Raw genomic sequence first — 19,131 nt, 5'->3', positions numbered from 1 at the left:
AAAAAAGATTTACAAGAATGTTATCAAAACTGGAGGGTTTAAGTTATAAGGCGAGCCTGGATAAGCTGGGACTTTTTTCATTGGAGCATAGGAAGTTGAGGAGTGACCTTATATCGGTTTATAAGATCATGAAGGGTATAGATAAGGCGAATAGCAAAGATCCTTGCCCTAGGCTTGGCAAGGTCAAAGCTAGAAGGCATAATTTTAAGGTAAGGGCAAAGATTTAAAGGGGGCCTGAGGGGCAAAATTTTACACAGAGGTTGGTTCGTGTAGGGGCTGAACTGCCAGAGGAAGTGGTAGTGCAGGCACAGTTACAACATTTAAAAGACATTTGGACAGGTACACAAATCGGAAAGGTTTAGAAGGACAGGGCTAAATGAGGCAAATGGGACTAGTTTATGTTGGGAGACCTGGTGGCACGGATGCCAAAGGATCTGTTTCCGTTCTGTACGACAACGAGGCTGAATAGGCTGGGACATTGTTTCCCCTGGAGTTTAGGAGGCCAACGGGGTTATCTTACAGAAGTTTATAAAATCCTGAGGGGCTTAGATAATTTGAATGGCCAAGGTATTTTCCCCAGGGTAGGGGTGTCTAAAACTAGAGGGCATAAGTTTAATTAGGATTATTTAGTCACTGAAAGCACTGTATTTTGAAGAACAGAAATAGGGCCAAAATAGTGGGTTACAATAACTGAAAAGGCTGGAGAGGTTTGAATCTGTAATGAGTTCAGATCAGACTGTTTGTTCTGATCCATGTTCGGCAGCAACAATGAGGCCATTGTCCATTGGATAATTAGAAAGTAAATTGATGTTACCTTGCTGCATCTTCTTCAATAACTAGTTTTACAAATTGTCTTGGGATATGCAGTGATAACATGCTCTCTGCCATCTGTTCCAGTATCCGTAAGTGGTTCCCATCCGTTGTAGGGAAACGATACATCCGACAGATAACCCCCCCAAACACTGCAAAAAAACAGGTTAGACTTCGACATTTGGTTGTTCAACACACCACTATAGTCAAGCATCCATTTATAAAACAGCATGGCCCAACAGTCTAGCCTTGTCTCAAATAAAAAAGCTGCAACACATACAAAGTTAGGCTTCTTACCTGTACAAGTGGGGATTAAGCCCTATAAGAAATAGGAGTAGAAGATCATCTAAATTGTCGAGTCTGCTACACAATTCAACATGGCTGATATTCAGCTTCAACTCCACTTTCTTGCCACTGTCCAGGTGCTTTGATATCCAGAGACAAAAATCTGTTTGATTCAATCTTAAGTATGTTCCACAATCAACAATCCTCCAGGGTAGGGGACTCCAAAGAATAAGAATTCTTTAAAGAAATTTCCATTGATCTCAGTCCAAATTTACCCATGTTCTTCACTCCCCAACAGGTGACATAATCTGTGTGTCTACCTTGTCGAGCCCTTTCAGAATCTCATATGCTTCAATCAGCTTACCCATCTTTTCTAAACTCCAAAGACCATAGACCGCAATTTACTTCTCATCGTAGGACAACCCTCTCATCTTAGGTGCCAATCCAGTGTACCTGTGCAGAACCACCTCCAATGCGAATATACATTTCTTAAAAGACAAAATTGCATGCAATGTTCCAGATGTGGGCTCACCAAAGCTCTAAACAGAGTAAAAAACTTCTTATTGTATTTGAACTTCCTTGGGGATCATGACATTTGCTCTGAACTGCTAGCCTTGTGATCCTTCTCAAGTACACCAAACTCTCATAAGCATCAGCATTTACAACGCAAAATCAGAAATTGTTGAAGAAACCCAGCTGGTGTGACTGCATCTGTGGAGAGATAGAGTTAACTATTTAAGGTCCAGTGACCGTTCTTCAGAATAGATTGCAGCTGGCAGAAGGTTGCTTTGTATGCTGAAGATAAGTGGGAGGGTTAACTGTGTTTGTTTCGGATTTCCATATATGCAGTTCTTTGGTTTATTTTTGATCAACATTCACAAGTTTCAGTACTTTCAAACATAAGTTTGTAATATTAGAAAACAAAGTGAATACTTCCTCACAAAATATTATATCTGCTGCAATACAGTGGGGAGCTGGAGGAACACAACAGGCAAGGCAGCATCAGAGGAGCAGGAAAGTTGACGTTTCGGGTCGGGACCCTTCTTCAGAAATGGGGAGGGGTAAGGGAGTTCAGAAATAAAGAGAGAGAGAGGAGGGGTGGGGCTGGGGAAATTAGGTGGGATGGTGACAGGTGAGTGCAGGTAAAGATTGTTGGGGATTGGTCAGTGAGTTGGGTGGATAGCTGGTACAGATGGACAGGTCAAGAGCTGGGGATGAGACGGAGGGTTGCACATGGGATGAGGCTGGGGGAGGGGAGATTTTAAAAGTGGTGAAATCTACATTTAGGCCATTGGCTGCAGGATCCCGAGGCAGAATATGAGGTGCTGCTCCTCCAGTTTGCAGGTGGCGTCATTCTGACAGTGGAGGAGGCCCAGGCTGGACATATCATCCCGGAAGTGGGAGAGGGAATTAAAACGATTCATGACCGGAAGGTGTTGTTATTTGTTGTGTGCAGAGTGCAGATGCTCTACAAAACGGTCTCCAAGTTTCCACTTGTGTCACTGGCGTAAAGGAGGCCACATTGGGAGCAGCAGATGAAGTAGACCAAGTTGACGGATGTGCAAGTGAACCCCTGTCCAATATGGAAGATTTGTTTTATGCCTTGAATGGAGGTGAGGGGAGGTGTAGGGGCAGGTATAGCACTTCCTGCGGTTGCAGGGAAAGGTGCTGGGGGTGGTGGGGTTAGTGGGGAGTATGCAGCACGGAGAGGAGAGTGTTATGGAGAAAGCTGTCCCTACGAAAAGCAGACAGGGATAGGGAGGGAAATATCTCTTTGGTTGTGGGGTCAGATTGCAGGTGGCGGAAGTGGTGGAGAATAACACGTTGGATGCGGAGGTTGGCGGGGTGATATGCGAGGACAAATGGGGATTCTGTCTTTATTGTTATTGGGAGGATGGGGTGTGAGGGCAGAGGTGCAGGAAACACAAGAGATGCATTTGAGGGCATTTTCTCACACCGGAGGAGGAGGGGAAATTAGAGTCCTTGAAATAGGAGGACATCTGGGATGTGCTGGAGTGGAGCACCCTATCATGGGAGCAGGAGCCGTGAAGGTGGAAGAACTGGGAGTAGGGGAGTCGCATTCTTTCAAGCAGATGGGTGAGAGGAGGTGTACTTTAGGTAGCTGTGGGAGTTGGTGGGCTTGAAATAGGTGGTCACCTGAGGTGGTAACCAGATATGGAGACGGAGGGGTCCAGGAAGGACAGGGAAGTATCAGAGATGGTCCAGGTGAATTTGAGGTTGGGGTGAAAGATCTTAGTAAAGTTGATGAACCGTTCAAGCTCTTCGTGAGAGCACAAGGCAGTGCCGATAAAGTTATCAATGTAGCGGAGGAAGAGGTGGAGAATGCTAGAGTAGCAGCAGAAATCAGCCCCTCCCACCTCACTGACCCAATCCCCATCTGCGTTCACCCATCAACATCCCACCTACCTTCCCAGGCCCACACCTCTCTATTTATTTCTGAGGTCCCTTCGCCCTCCCCATTTCTGAAGACGGGCCCTGACCCGAAAACGTCAACTTTCCTGCTCCTCTGCTGCTGTCTGGCCTTCTGTGTTATCTCTGACTCCAGCATCTGCAGTTCTTGTTATCTCAGATATTCTATCTGCTACTTTGTCGCCTGCTCAGTCAATTTGTTTCCATCTCTTTGCAGCCTAACTTGTCCTGCCCATGTTCGTGCAGGCAAAACAGTCACTAATTTTCCAGGGTAGAATGAGTTACCACCATGAAGCAGTTCATCTAGTAGACACGGGGCTGAAAATTGAGTATCGTGCAATTGTCAATCAAAACGTTGTTCAGGTAGGATTCCAAAAAAAACAATCATGGGTAAAAACTGGATTGGCAGTTCTAGAAAACCATATAATAGACAAGTTCAAAGTATGCCAACGCAAATTTTAAATGGCAAAACTCAAGTACTTGATCACTACTTACCTGATCGTAATAGTGGATCTTTCTTCAATGTAGAGTGTTTTGAACGAATACTCAAAGATTCCGTTAAACTTTCATCAACTGGCAAAACCATCTGCAAGGTTTCACAGGGAAACAAAACAAGGTATAGATCTTTCCTCCTTAATTTTCCTCACTGTAACAAATGACCACTGGAAAAAGTACAGTACAAGTAGAGATTGCAGCTGTCTTCGCCTAGATGATAAGCATCAGCAGGTAATTTAAGTGCAAGTTATATCTGACCATACACTCATGCACTGAATAAGCACGGACACTTTGCAGCAGGATCAATGAAGAGGACTGAAAAGGCCCTTTTTTTTATTTTCCTCCCTGTGGCCCAAAATGACTGTTACACCTTGATTTTTGCATTGTATATAATTTCAGGTTCTGTGGCATCAGCCTCTCCTGTAGGTGGTCAGGATACCTTATTGCTACGAGAGGTGATTTTGACTGCAGCCGTAGCACAGAAATGTTACCCATGAGCAGAACTGCAGACACTGCAAACTTAACCTGGATATTGGTGGTTTTTATACATCTGCTTCCTCAATCTTTTTGAAGGCATACCTCAACAAATACTTCAGTAATTTGAGGTTTAACATATATGACTATGTAGCTTCATTTCATAATATATGAAAATGGTTAGTGTGTGTTAGATTTGTTTGTCTAAAGCAATGCTGTTTCTCGTCAGACAACATAATGCACGTTCCAGACAAGCTGACACAAATTACTTTTTTCTGCCTACGTATACATGCAGATTACCCGTCAGCAGACAGAATCATGAGACAAAGCGGGAGTTTATGCCAAAATTAATGTCACTTTAAGACAGACTTCAATGCCTAAGTTTGCATGCATCATATTTCCTTATGGCTTGTTCCACTCGGACAAGGAAATAACCCGAATGGCCCAAAATCAGTGGTATCAATTTCATTTCAAATAATTACCCTTCCATTGGTGGTGTCAGGTGACCGGCTTACAGGAATCTTGTCCTCAACTTTGCCTTCCATCTGCCAAGCTATCACAGTAATATTACCCACACGCTCATTTTCAGCAGACCTGCAGCAAAACATATTGATGGCATCAGAGTGATGGGGTGGGGGAGGAAAGAAAACAAAAACTCTTACTAAGGCTGATTTGACTCATCAAATTTTTATTAAGGTCTGTCTTGCTTACACATTTTCAACAGCTAGAAATGTTTTTGCTAGCAGTAGAGTACAGTAGAGAATTAGAAAACATATATTTACAGCAATTAGCAAAAGAACCAGAAAGAAGAGAAAACAGAAACTTACACCATACAGTTATGATTGGAATGAACTGCTTGAACTAGAGCTGAAGACAGATTCAACAGTAACGTTCAAAATACATGAAGTAGAAAATACAAGGGTAGACAGTGATCCATTGGTTATGTCGCTCAAATAGCAATGAAGAGACTAATGGTTTGCGAACTTGGGTTTGAATCTCATATGGTAGCTCGTGAAAATGTGTAATTGACAGCTAGCCTCAGTTATTAATTGCGACCGTGAAACCATCACCAATCATGGTAAGAAAAAGACCCATCACTCGGATTTCTGCTCCGTTGGACCTGATATGGCCTACACATGATTCCAGATCCACAGAAATGCTTTGAAATGGTCCTAGAAAGTCATGGGCAATTTAGGATGGACAACAAATGCTGGCCTTGTCAGAAATCAGCATCCCATGAAAGAATAAAGAAAACAAAGATACTGTCAGACTTATTAAGCTTTTACAGCATTTTTAATTACTGCAACAGTCAATCGTGCACCTCCAATGTGGATTTTAATGTAACAGCTGAACAAATTTATGGAATTGTATAATACAGGCTGCCATTACATTCATTGACCAATTTAAGGATTTATCCAATTAGACTCACACCTGGCTTTTGTCCTGGAAATGTTCTTTTATTCTTTCACATGATGTGGGTGAAATTGGCTTTTGCTGTCCATTACAAACTGCCCTGGAATTCAGTGGATTGCTGGGCTATTTCAGAGGGCAGTTAAGAACCAATCAGATGGCTCTGGATCAGGAATCATATGCAGGCCAGGCTGATTCAGGTCAGCAAACTTCCCTCAGTAAAGGACATGAATGAGCCACTTAGGATTTTGCAATGGGTGATGAATGAGAATGTTGTCAGCGAAGCTAGCTTTCAAGTCCAGATTTATTTATTAAAGTAATTTAAATTCCAAAAGTGCCATGATGGAATCTGAACCTGCGCAGTCAGATCGTTAGCACGGGCCTCCGGATTTTTTAGCCTATGAAGTTACTACTATACCACCTCCAAATTCGTGGCAAGAGAAACAAAGTTAATATTACAAGTTGATGCCTTCCATCTGAACTGGTAAATGTAAACAAAAATTGAAGTAAATACAAAGGCAAGAGAACAAAAAAAACTGTGACAAGTAGTGATTAAATAAAAGAAGAAATGATAGCACAATACAGGAGATGGTGGTAATGGAACAAGAAACATAAGAGGACCTAGAGGACTTTATTTGTCCCACAAACATCCCATTTGCCTTTGACTACCATATTTTTGACACCTATATGCTCTCTTGCCTTCCACCCCACCAGAGACCTACCCCCAGGTAGATTTTAGAGGCAAGGAGGTGGGGAAGGAACTATCACATCTGATCTTTTTCAGTTCTTACACAAAGCTTTCATTCTGAAATATCAACTTTGTTGATCACTCCAGATGTTACCAGATCTGCTGAGGAATTCCAGCATTTTCTGTTTTCACTTCAGATTTCCAGTATCTGCACAGTATTTTTTTTATGTTACTGACCGAAGTGTTAGGTGCAATCGGTGATTCTTTTCTCTCAACAAATCCTTTACTGTGTACATAGCAGAACCCAACAGATACATCTGGAAAATAAAAAATAAAAACCAGATCAATAGAGAAGCACGAGTCTCAGATTTTATGTTTTTAACCTAAAATGACTATAATTCTCAAACCACATATTACCACTGAACCTACCGATTTGGCTCAAACTTTGGAGTTGCCAATGCCTCTTGTTGGAAGGCAGGGGAAGGGAGCACAAGAAAAACAAGATTCTGCCAGACCATATTAACTTCAGAAAACAGAACAGAAAGAAAACTACGTCGAGTCACAGATCACTGATTTTCACCAAAAGAAACACAGAAACATGAACAAGCTTTGGTGGATTAAAAAGCCTCCTTCTATGATGCACCAATTCCTAAAACTTCATGTCCTTGACTTCCTATCATTGGAATTAAAGCCTGGGTTTCAACAGTGAACTCACCCAGGCACTCATAACTCTCTACCTTGCAAGCACACACATGAGCGCACACCCCTGAAAAGTCTACAACAAAAATGCTATTATAATGGCATTCTTGGCCCTACGGTAATAACCTAGTTATTACTTGCAATATTTTACTCGACCAGTTTGGGTAATGAACCATGCTTGCTCTGGCCAGTATATAAGCAGACTGCCTGGTACAGAGGAAAGCATATGGAAAGACCCTCAGGGTTTGTGAAGCAGGAGTTGCATTGTCGACAGAACAATCCTGTGCTGCCGTGAATCTGACTCTTGACCCAGAGATCTTCTTTATACAATAGGGTTTACTACTCTGGGGTGGACAACCCGACATTGTAGCTGGCGATTCCAATGCTAATAAAGAATTGACCTCACAGCAGGTAGGTGACAAAGCTGGAATACTCATTGGCTTGTTGATGCCTTCCACGCACATTTTGGTTTGGAAGGAGAGTGGTAAGGTGAGAAAGAGAATGGGGTTGTTGGTCAGTTCTGCTACAGGTGCTTGATAGCACACAGTTAGAACATAGAACACAGAATAGAACAGTGCAGGCCCTTCGGCCCATGATGTTGTGCCGAACTTTTACACTAAGCCTAAGGTCTATCCAACCTTCACCCCTACCTTATACTATCATCCATATGCCTATCTAACAGCCACTTAAATGCCCCTAATGAGGCTGACTCCACTACCCTCTCCAGCAATGCATTCCACGCCCCGAGCACTCGGAGTGAAGAACCTAACTCCCGTATATTTACCTCCATTTACTTTAAAACTATGACCCCTTGTAATAGCTTCCATCCTAGGAAAAAGTATCTCTGATCATTTTGTATACTTTTATCAAGTCACCTCTCGTCCTTCACTGTTCTAACAGGAAAAGCCCTAGCTGTCTCAACCTTTCATCGTAAGACCTTCCCTCCATTCCAGGCAACATCCTGGTAAATCTCCTCTGCACCTTTTCCAACGCTTCCACATTTTTCTTGTAATGAGGCGACCAGAACTGGACACAATACTCCAGATGAGGCCGAAACAGTCTTTTGTATAGCTGAGCACAACTTCATGGCTCTTGTACTCAATCCCTCTATTAATGAAAGCTAACACACAATACACCTTCCTAACAACTCTATCCACATGCGTGGCAGCTTTCAGGGAACTGTGGACATGAACCTCAAAGTTCCTCTGTTTCTCCACACTGCCAAGAATCTTTCCCTTAACCCTGTATTCCGCTTTCAAGTTTGTCCTTCCAAAATAAATCAGCTCACACTTTTCAGGGTTGAACTCCTTCTGCCACTTAGCCCAGCTTGGCATCCTATCAAGGTCTCTTTGTAACCTAGAACAGCCCTCTGCACTGTTCACAACTCAACCCAACTTCGTATCAGCCGTGAACTTACTAATCCACTCTTCCACTCCTTCATCCAAATCATTTGCAAAAATCACAAAGAAGAGGACCCAGAACAGATCCTTCTGGTACACCTCGTAACTGAGCACTATGTTGTATATTTTCCATTCGCTACAACCCTTTGTCTTCTAAGGGGCAGCCAATTCTGAATCCAATCTGTCACATTTCCCCTCAATCCCATGCCTCGTTACCTTCTGCTTGAGCCTACCATGGGGAACCTTATCAAACACCTTACTTAAATCCATGTACACTGTGTCCACTGCTCTACCTTCATCCACGTGTTTGGTCACCTGTTCAAAGAATTCAATAAAGGCATGATCTACCCCTCACAAATCCATGCTGATTTATCATAATTCAAAACGTGCCTTTCCAAGTGATCATAAATCCTGTCTCTCAGAGCTCTTTCCAATAATTTGCCCACCACTGACGTAAGACTAACTGGCCTGTAATTTGCGGGGTTATCCTTATTCCCCTTTTTGAACAAGAGAACGATGTTTGCCCCTCTCCAATCTTCCGGTAACATATCTGTGGACAGTGAGGACAAAAAGATCATCACCAAAGGCCCTGGGATTTCCTCCCTCACTTCCCACAGAATCCTTGGATAAATGCCATCAGGTTAACTGCTGTTGTTCCATCAAGGGCAGTCATACATAATCAAAGAGCCCTCGTGCCCCAGTTATACTCTTCCATCAGGCAGAAGTTTCAAAAGTTTGAAAACACATACGACAGATTTAAGAACAGCTTCATCCCTGCTGTTATCAAACTTATGAACTGACCTCTCATATGACAGAGTTGATCTTTATCTACATCTTCTCTGCAGCTGTAAAACTATATTCTGAATTCTGTTCTATTATCTCAACATACTTGTGTAAGATATTATTTACCTGGTTAGTACACAAAACAATATGTTACACTGTATCTCGACAAATGTAAAAATAATAAATCAAATCAATTCACTTCCCTTCTAGCATTCAGCTCTTCTACAGAGATACAAAAGCAGCATTACAATATACAGGTAGAAGAGACTTTACTTCAAAATATGGCGCAAACAGCCTCAGGGACAATATACATGCAGGTACCCACAGCCCTAGAAACTCCAGATTAGTACTGCATGTGCAGATGATAGTATTGGATCAAACCACACGTAAGGTAAAATTCTAAACCATTACAAAGTCTATAGTGAAAAAGACGGATAGAAATTACATGTACGTAAATCCATTACCAGACAGTTACAAAACTGCACCTCAGTTCTGAAATAAAAATCCTGCCAGTGTGATCACCCAACTAAAGATCAAAACTACTGCAGATCATAGATGTATGTCATTGGCAACCAATTTATTAGGTGAATAGAGTTTTCAAAATAGGGAGCGAAGTTATATGAGCCAAGTTTAAGAATGGACGGAATGGAGATTAATTAGGGAGTGGAGTTTGATTACATCATTAATTCAATAAGGTGAATAGAAACGTGATATGTTCAAAATTAGGACTAGCACATTTGATGGAAGCTCATTTACTAGAGAAATGACTTCTCAGTTCTGGTTACATGCTAGTCTTCAAGAGGCAACAGACTGTAGCTCACCAAAAGGTGATCTCATTATAAATATAAAACTTTAACGATGATTGAAAACCTGTGCACAGAGGGTGGAGCTAGGTAGATCATATACTTCCAGGGATCATACTGCACAATGTGGAGAAGAATTCAGTGAAAAATCAATTCACTTCTTTGGTCAAAGTGAGTGAGTATAATTTGTCATAACTTATGAACAACGGCAATCGTTAAAATTGCTCTTGCCCATTTAGCAATCCAAGTTGGTGAAACTGCAAGCAGAGAGAAAACAAGTATGGGACTTCAAAGGACAAGGTGAAACATCTGCGCACCTTTTTAAGCAATTCAGTCAATAAACTGCAAAATTAACATGGACGAAATCATAAATTAGAATCGGTCATCTTAATGCAATATTAGGTACTGAAACAAAGAGAGAGAAAGATGGAAAAAAAAGGCAAACCAAGAATTTTTTTCGTTTACAATTTCCAGTATCTAATTCTCAATATCAGAGGTTCATTGGTATAATTAACTTGTTATATGAACCTGGCAGCTAGGCTTAATTAAATGTATATTGACTTTAATAGCTCATACTCCTTGCCTAACTTCAGGCCAGCCCAAATCATTTGTGGTGAGGTTACCTTGTACAGCATATGTCCATTGGTTGCATTTCATGGCTGAGCAGGCAAATGCAAATTTTAAAGATTGTAGCTCTGGAACAATTCATCTTAAAATAACATTTGGATTTCTGTACTGACCTGCGCAAATACCTTTATCCAAGGTTCTGTTTGATTGTTGTATAACGAACATCAAACACTATTAGTTTCACATTTTGACATCTAATAGCAGGCATATCTCAACATGCCTAAGCACCTTGTGGTGCAAATTAGACATCTGGGGTTCATTTATACAGTCAGATTTCACTCACATCATAGGTCAGTAAGTTCTCCTGCAAAAACAAAAGCCAATGGGATTCTCCCTTCACTGCTCTTCCAATTACTTGCAGTTGCTTTTTTTCCCCCCAGAGGTAGTACAAAGATCACAGACCATCTCAAACAGACATGGCACATGCAAGGTGAATTAAGAAAAAGGAAAGTTTCCAAAAAAGAAGTACATTTACATGACCCAAAGCTCTTGATCCATTGAATTCCAAGAAGCTCATGTGATTCTGAATAAATTCTTTGTTGTGAGTTATTTGGTTTAATCTTATAGAGCCAGTGGGCAAATTTCCAAAGAATTTTAAATATTTCTGCAGGTTCAGCATGAGTTACTCATTTGCTATTCTGTTGCAGTGCTCTTTACTGGAGAAACAGGTGAATTCGTGGATACGTTCCTCAATAAAAAAGTTTAATCGATTAACTGTTTTTTAAAAACAGATAGGTGAGCAATGTCCTATAACATTTCACTCAACTTCCGACCCAAGAATCACTCTCCTTTCCAGGACTCCCTTCATCAACATCAACACAAGCCCAACAGACATACAGAGCTGCCAACAAGTCAGTTGCGTGTATTTGATACAAAAAGAACTGCACCCTGTCATTCAGCAACAATAAGTGTAGTTCAGTCTACTAAACCTCATGCACCTTGAGAATATTGCATGGATCATGTCCTTTAATTGGAGAGATCACTCCAGTAAGATTTAACCATTGTTGAAATTATGGCTCACTGTATTAAATACCTTTGTAAATCAGTCAATTTTTCACCGAAGGATTTGGTGACAATACAGCTGTGGTCAGTTCCTCCCAGAGGATCCAAATCTATTCAGAGCCATGGAGACATTACAGCACAGAAGTCATTTGGCCTCTGATGTACATGCTGATTCAGTGTAAAGCAATCTAATTTGTTTCAATGATTATCTCTATTTCCATAGGCCTGCAAGTTTATTTTTCTCAAGTGTCCGTGCAACTTCCTATTGAAATAATTCAATCTCCATGATCACCAATCTTCTACGTATTGAGTTCTAGTACATGACCATTCACTATATAGAACATTTTTCCTCAATCTTCCCACATCCCTTACTTACCACAATGGCAACAAAATGAAATACAGCTTTTCAGATTCCATTGTCTGATATTAACACATGGTACTTTAGACTGCACCTTTCAAACCCATGATCACTACCATCCAGAAGGATAAGGGAGCAGATGTGAGAGAACATCATCATCTGCAGGTCCTCTTCTAAGCCACTCAACATCTAGGTTTGGAAATATGTGACTATTCCTTCAGTGTTGCTAGGTCAAAATCCTGGAACTCCCTCCCTAACAGCATTGTGGGCAGACCTACAGCACATGGACTGCCTCAGTTTAAGGTGGTACCTTATCACGACTTTCTGAAGGGCAACTAGGGACAGGCAATAAGTGCTGGCCCAACTAGCTATGCTCACATCCCATGAATGAATAATTTCAACAAGTAAAAAATTCAGTTGAAACTGAAATTAACACTTTTATCAAAAGGCACTGAAACTGGTCAATGTAATCAGATGTGAAAAGCCTTCATCGTCTGTTTTGATTTACTGAGAATTTTCACATATTGGAGATTGATTTCACTGTCTCCAAAGTTCTAAAGTCAAAAATGCATGAACCAGCTTCTAGTTAAACCAGTTTTTAAGCACAGCAGGAGACTGAGTTTACTTGTGAATTTGAACCAGCTGGAAAAAGTGCTCTCTGCCCCTCAAGAAGTAAAAACACCTGTGATAATACTCAAAAATCAAATAACCTTTGAATTCTTAATTTTCTGATAACTGAAATTAATCACTACTGCTGATGATTCAAGTCCCCTATTAAACAACTGATATCTCAGGTAAAACCCTTACTCAAGGGCTTTATACTACAAATCTTTCATCTTCCAGTTGCACTGGACACTTTTTTTTAAGCTTTAGACATGACATCAAGCGTACAGGTCTATTATTTTTTCTTGGTGTTAGCAGACAATAATTGTTTTTACTCAAGAAAATTTTGTATCTGGCTCCTTACTACTACAGTAGACATCAGATAACTATATTTTATTGAGAAAGGGGTATAGCCTCACATTAAAATCAAAAATCATTGTTAGATCTAATCTGGGAGATAAAAAGGGCAGCAAGAGATGCGATCTCATTGAAACATGCAGGATCCTTAAGAGACTTGACAGGGTCAATTCTGAGTGGATGATTCCCCTCTGGGAATTTAGAACTGGGACAGTTTCAGAATGTAGGGATGCTAATTTAGGAATGAGATAAGAAGAAATTTCAGAGGGTTGAGTGTATTTGGAATTATTTGCCACAGAGAGGTAAGGATGCAGAGTCCTTGTATATCTTTAAAGCAGAGACAGCTAGATTCTTGATCAGCAAGGAAATCAACGGTTACAGGAAAACACAGGAAAATGCGCAATGTCAGTGAATGGCAGAAGAGGGGTAAGGGGCCAATTGGCTTACTCCTGCTTCCATTTCTTATAAGATCATAAGACCATAAGGCATTTAACAGTAAATCTGTATCTTCCTACCCCTTGCATCCTTAACTAATGAAAACAATTTTTCTGTCTTATTTAACCCTGTCATACCTTGGATCTCTTTTAATCTCACTACCTACTTTATGAACAAACATCCATTGCCCTCTGTGGGAAAGAATTCCAAAGACCGACAGCCTTTTAAGTGAATAAAGTTCTCCACATCTCAGTTCTAGATGGTTGCATTTTTATCCCGAGACTGAGCTCTTAGTTCTAGATTGTCTATTAGTGCAAAATATCCTTGCAACTATCCTACCAATGTATTTTATATTTTTGAAATTAAACTGATACATTCATGACTGGACTTTGAGCAACCTTGCATCGCCCCAGCATAGAAAAGCAGAGCCCAATTGTTTTGCTGTATCTACTAACTCCACTGAAGCCAATTAATTGGAGCCAAAATAAGGAATTGAACTTTCAACCTTCTTGGCACATCTGCTTCTATACTAGACATGGTTCTCTAAATGGAAAGGGCACAGTTCATTTTTAATCCCATTGTTGTTTGCGGCAAGGTCAGCATTGTCGTTCACTCATAATTTCACAGTTTCTCAGGGGCAATTAGAATTGGACAATAAATATTGACATTGCCACCCACATTCACATTTCAGGAACAAATACATGAGCTAGAGTGCTTGTGAACAGTCAAACTACATTAATTAATGTTGCAGTTATTCTTTCCATAATGTACAGTTACTGTTTAACATTGCTAGCATCCTAGGGAATACTTCATCTGATCCAGCAGAAATTGCAATATAATTTATTAGTCATGATAACATTGCATGCATACAATATACCACAGCAGAACTGCAAAAAAATCTTTGATTTCACTTGATGTGACTTTGGAAACTTTTATATTAAAAATGGGTCTACATGCAGAGGCAAATATTATGCCACTTACAGTTCCCTGAGATCTGTCCTTGACATCATACACTGAAAGTTTAATTTGCGTCATTTGATTGATGAGAGAATCCTGGAAAAATGCAACACTACTTAGAAATATGGGATTGTTGGTACCCTGCAAGGATAAGGGAAATCAATTAGTACATTCTTCTCATCTTAAACATGTCATCATAAAGCACAAGAGTTCCATTCAGCTAACCGAAGTGCCTTTATAATTGATTTTTGACCGCTCTTAGTGCAGGGTTGCACAGTTACACCAGCCTAACCTGGCACCTTTTAAATAAACTTTTTTTAAATACTGCTTTTCACAATAAATTTAATTTATTAAATTACCTTGTGTTTATTTTTCTCCAATTAAAGCTGTAATTATCTTAACTGTTTACTTACAATCAAAGACTCCACATTTAAACACTGATTTTAACAAAGAAAAACATCCACAGGCATTTCAGAGACATAATGTCACAAAAATGCATGTCAGTCAAAAGGAAGAGATAGGAGTAACCAAAATCATGATCCATGTGGCGGATTCCAGGGAGTGCCTTAAACAAAGAGGCAGTGCAAAGGAAAAAGGGGCTCTACAAATAGCAGATGCATTAATAGTTATTTTCCAAGATTCTATAGATTCCAGAACAATTCCTACAGATATTAGGTCTAACTAATGTAACCTCTCTATTTAAAAAAAGGAGGCAGAGAGAAAATTTGCAATCACAGACGCATTAGTCTGACATCGGTAGTGGGGAAATCCTGGAGTCTACTATAAAAGCCTAAATAGCTGAGCTCTTGGACAACAGTGACAGGATCAGACAGTCAGCACGGATTTACAAAGGGAAATCATATCATACATGACAAATCTACTAGAATCCTCTGAGGATGAGTCAAGGTGTTGATGAGAGGGAGCCAGTGGATATGGTTTACTTGGACTTTCAGAAGGCTTTGACAAAGTTCCACATAAGAGATTAGCATGTATAATTAAAGGATATAGAATAGCAGTAGGGTACTGAGATAGATAGAAAACCTGCTGGCAGACAGGAGGAAAGCTTAGGATGTGTAAGAATGAGCAGCACAGTAGCTCAGTGGTTAGCACTGCTGCCTCACAGCACTATGAGCTTCGGTTGAATTCCAGCCTCAGGTAACTGCGTGTGGAGTTTGCACATTCTCTCTGTGACTATCTGGTTTTCTTCTGCGTGCTCTGGCTTGCTCCCACAGACCACAAATGTGCAGGTTAGGTGGATTGGCCACGGTAAATGCAGGGTTATGGGGTCAGGGCAATAGCCTGAATGGGATGCTCTTCAGAGGATTGGTGCACACTCGATGGGCTGAATGGCCTCTTTCACACTGTAGGGATCCTATGATTCTAATAAACTGTCTTTATCCAAATGGCTGGCAGTGACTAATGGGATACAGCATAGATCAGTGCAAGGACCCCAGTGAGATACTATATAAAATATACATACATAAAAATAAATGGTTGGATGAAGGAATCAAAATGTAATATCTTCAAATTTGCAGGTAGCATAAAGCTGCATGGTAGGATGAGCTGTGAGGAGGATGTAGAGATGATTCATGTGATTTGGACAAGCCATGTGAGTAGGAAAAATGTATGACAGATATAGTATAATATGGGTAAATGTGCAGTTAGTTTTGGGAGCAAAATCAGGAAGACTGATTGTTATCTGATTGGGTATAAATTGGTAGAAGGGAATCTGGAACAATGTGGCACCAGTCACTGAAGGTAACAATTTACTGCACCTACGTTCTTAAAAAGGGAAAGAATATGTTGGCTTTCACAGCCAAAAAATTGGAGTCCTTGAGCAGCAATGTCTTGCTGCAACTATGCAGGGCCTTGGTGAGACCACATCTAGAATGTTGTGTACATTTCTGGTCTCCTTATCTGAGGAAAGTTGTTCTTGTCATAGATGGAATGCAGCAAAGGTTTACCAGACGGGGAAAGGCCATTTAGGACTAAGATGAGGAGAAATTACTTCACAAAGTGGTTGAGGTCAAAACGTTGCATGTGGTCAAGAAGATGACCATTCTTAGGCTCAAAGGGATTAAAGGGCGTAAAACCAAAGCAGGAACAGGGCACTGAGTTGAATGATCAGCCATAATCATATTTAATGGTGTAGTAGACTCCCTGGTCTAAATGGCCTACTCCTGTTTCTTTCCCCCCACATTTGGACTCTGGGAATGAATACTGCAACATAAAATTGAAACATAAGTAGGATATAGGTAAAAGTGCACACAGGCTGAAACTTATGGAGTGCAGTAGGTGGAATTATCAGCTGTAGGGGTGACGAAAGGAATACTGGAAGATGGCAGATGGGCTGAAATAGGGGCAGAGACAAGTTTCAGAAGTGGAAGCTGATGGTCTTTGAGATAAAATGGATTTGTGAAACATTGTTATTTTTCCAGACCATATTACAACTGATTCGAGGATAAGCTTGTTGTATAACCCTTCATTGTGACAGCAAGACCATGTGATAATTTTTTTTTACACTGGCTCTTTAAATTTAAAATAAAGCAGAATGCCCTGTAATGAGGTATGATGCAAAGTTATACTGAATGTGCCTGGTGACCACCCACCCTGGCAGGACAGGCAGGAAAGAGCTTGATGAGTTACCAGGAGATGCTTGAACTACTAAGCATTCAGTTACATGTTGCTGAGAACACTGACTTCTAAACAAGGTGCGGTATTTTTTGGTTGCAATAGGTTGTGGTGAATACCTTTTCTGTATTTTAATCTATCAGTTTCTGAATAATTAATGTTTAACTGTTGTTGATTTTAGATTGTTCCGTCTCATCCTGCAGCAGAAATTCATTGCTGAGAGCAGGCATATCCTTCAATCAAGGGATACCGAATGACAGTAAAAACTTTAAAACCCGAAATCTTACTTCGCATATCTTTGCATAGGTTTCTGGGGAATTTATACATCTTTTAAAAAGTTATGGCCTCTAGTGATTTATCATATTCAGTAGTATGTAGCTGGTAATTCTTAATTCTTATGGAAACAAATATATCAATTTGCCTAACATGTATAAGTGAAAAAATGAACAAACGTTTAAAGAAAAATAAGCACTAAAGAAAGATCATTTACAAGAATCAAACCAGAGCTGAGAGATTGCATTTGTCAGAAAAGCACAAATAGCTGGGAGCTTTATTTTGAGAAAATAGCTTCCAAACCAATCAAAGGATTTTGAATGGGTAAATGATTCCTTCATTAGTGGAGGAAGTCCAAAACCAAGAACCACTTATGTAAGGCAACTGCTAATAAATGTGGTAAAGAATTCTGAAAGACCTTCTTTCCCCAACTAATGATGTCACTGTAGCATCTGCTACCATGGAATGGTTGAGGTGATGCATTTAAGAAAAAGCTAGATAAATGAGGGAGGCAAATATAAAGAGATGTGTTGATAGGGTGAGACTAAGTAAACAAAGCGGAATCTTTCTATGGGGTACCAGCACCAATGAGCAACAATCTCTGTAAACTGTGCAGTCACTGGCAGATGCCGTATACACTGATCGGAATGCCAGCACACCGACTTCTGGTTTTGGAAGCTGCTGGTGTGCGTGGGCGTCCACGCGACAACAGGAAAAATTATAAGGTACATAGTCAATCTGCTGTTTCAGTACTCTGAGTTCCATGTGATGCTTTCTGATTTTGCAGTCACTCAGAAGATGAACAAATAGTAGTTGATGAACTCACCTCTATAATCTCAGTCTGTACATGCTTGGTCCAGAAGGCTTGTGGAGGGGTTGTCACACTTACTGCTACAAAACTATTAGGTTTCCTGTCCAAGGAGGGAGTGACCAATTCACTACAAGCTATAGAAGAGAAACAAATTAAAAACACAAAAACCGAAAGAAGAGAGAAAGTGTCACCGGACTCGAAACGTTAACTCTGTTTCTTCCTTCACAAATTTAATCATATATCTGTTTTCATTAACAGTCAAAGTTGTGGTGTTTGGAGCTTGTTAATGGAGTTTTTTTTCAATTAAATGTTGACTATATTAAATGAAACTGTAATCAGCATCTCTTTGGAAATAATATGGGAACAGGATGCATGCAATTGTTTAACTGACCTTCACTGATACGGAATGTCAATCTTTCAGGTTAAGGTCATCCCTCAGTTCGGAATTAATTTCATCCTTAAATAACAGAAAAGCCCACTGCCTTTTCCCAGCTTCCTATCATTTCGAAATGTCAATTATCCTTCAATACCAACATTCCACCTTTCAACCATATCTCTGTAATGTCAGTCAGGTCATATTTCAACTATAGCTAGGAATTCATCCCCTCTATTACAAATACTACATGAATTTAATGAAGGGTCTTAAATTCTTTTTGCTACCTCTTACCTTATCGATTAGTACATTCATGCTTGTAACTTCTGTCCCTTCCTGACAAATACTGGTAATTGGTACCCAATTGCTGCTCTGCTCTTTCATTGTTTCCCTTTATGATACTACATTTTCTCTCAACTAGCCTGCT

At 40.3% G+C, this 19,131-nt stretch overlaps 1 protein-coding gene across 13 annotated transcripts in view; it reads right to left on the bottom strand.

The window, feature by feature from the left end:
- LOC125453079 (inositol polyphosphate-4-phosphatase type I A) overlaps positions 1 to 19,131 on the bottom strand; it is a 159,691-nt gene that overhangs the window by 62,020 nt on the left and 78,540 nt on the right. For all 13 annotated transcript variants that reach the window (XM_048532169.2, XM_048532173.2, XM_048532172.2 and 10 more), the window contains 6 exons: positions 18,347 to 18,465; positions 14,641 to 14,757; positions 6,830 to 6,909; positions 4,977 to 5,088; positions 4,021 to 4,111; positions 815 to 962 (listed from right to left, as the gene is read on the bottom strand). In XM_048532169.2, coding sequence (XP_048388126.1) covers positions 815 to 962; positions 4,021 to 4,111; positions 4,977 to 5,088; positions 6,830 to 6,909; positions 14,641 to 14,757; positions 18,347 to 18,465 — 667 coding nt within the window. The remainder of the gene's footprint in view (positions 1 to 814; positions 963 to 4,020; positions 4,112 to 4,976; positions 5,089 to 6,829; positions 6,910 to 14,640; positions 14,758 to 18,346; positions 18,466 to 19,131) is intronic.

This window comes from Stegostoma tigrinum, chromosome 6 (genome assembly GCF_030684315.1).
Source record: "Stegostoma tigrinum isolate sSteTig4 chromosome 6, sSteTig4.hap1, whole genome shotgun sequence".
NCBI lineage: Eukaryota > Metazoa > Chordata > Chondrichthyes > Orectolobiformes > Stegostomatidae > Stegostoma > Stegostoma tigrinum.
This window is presented reverse-complemented; position numbering and strand designations above follow the sequence as displayed.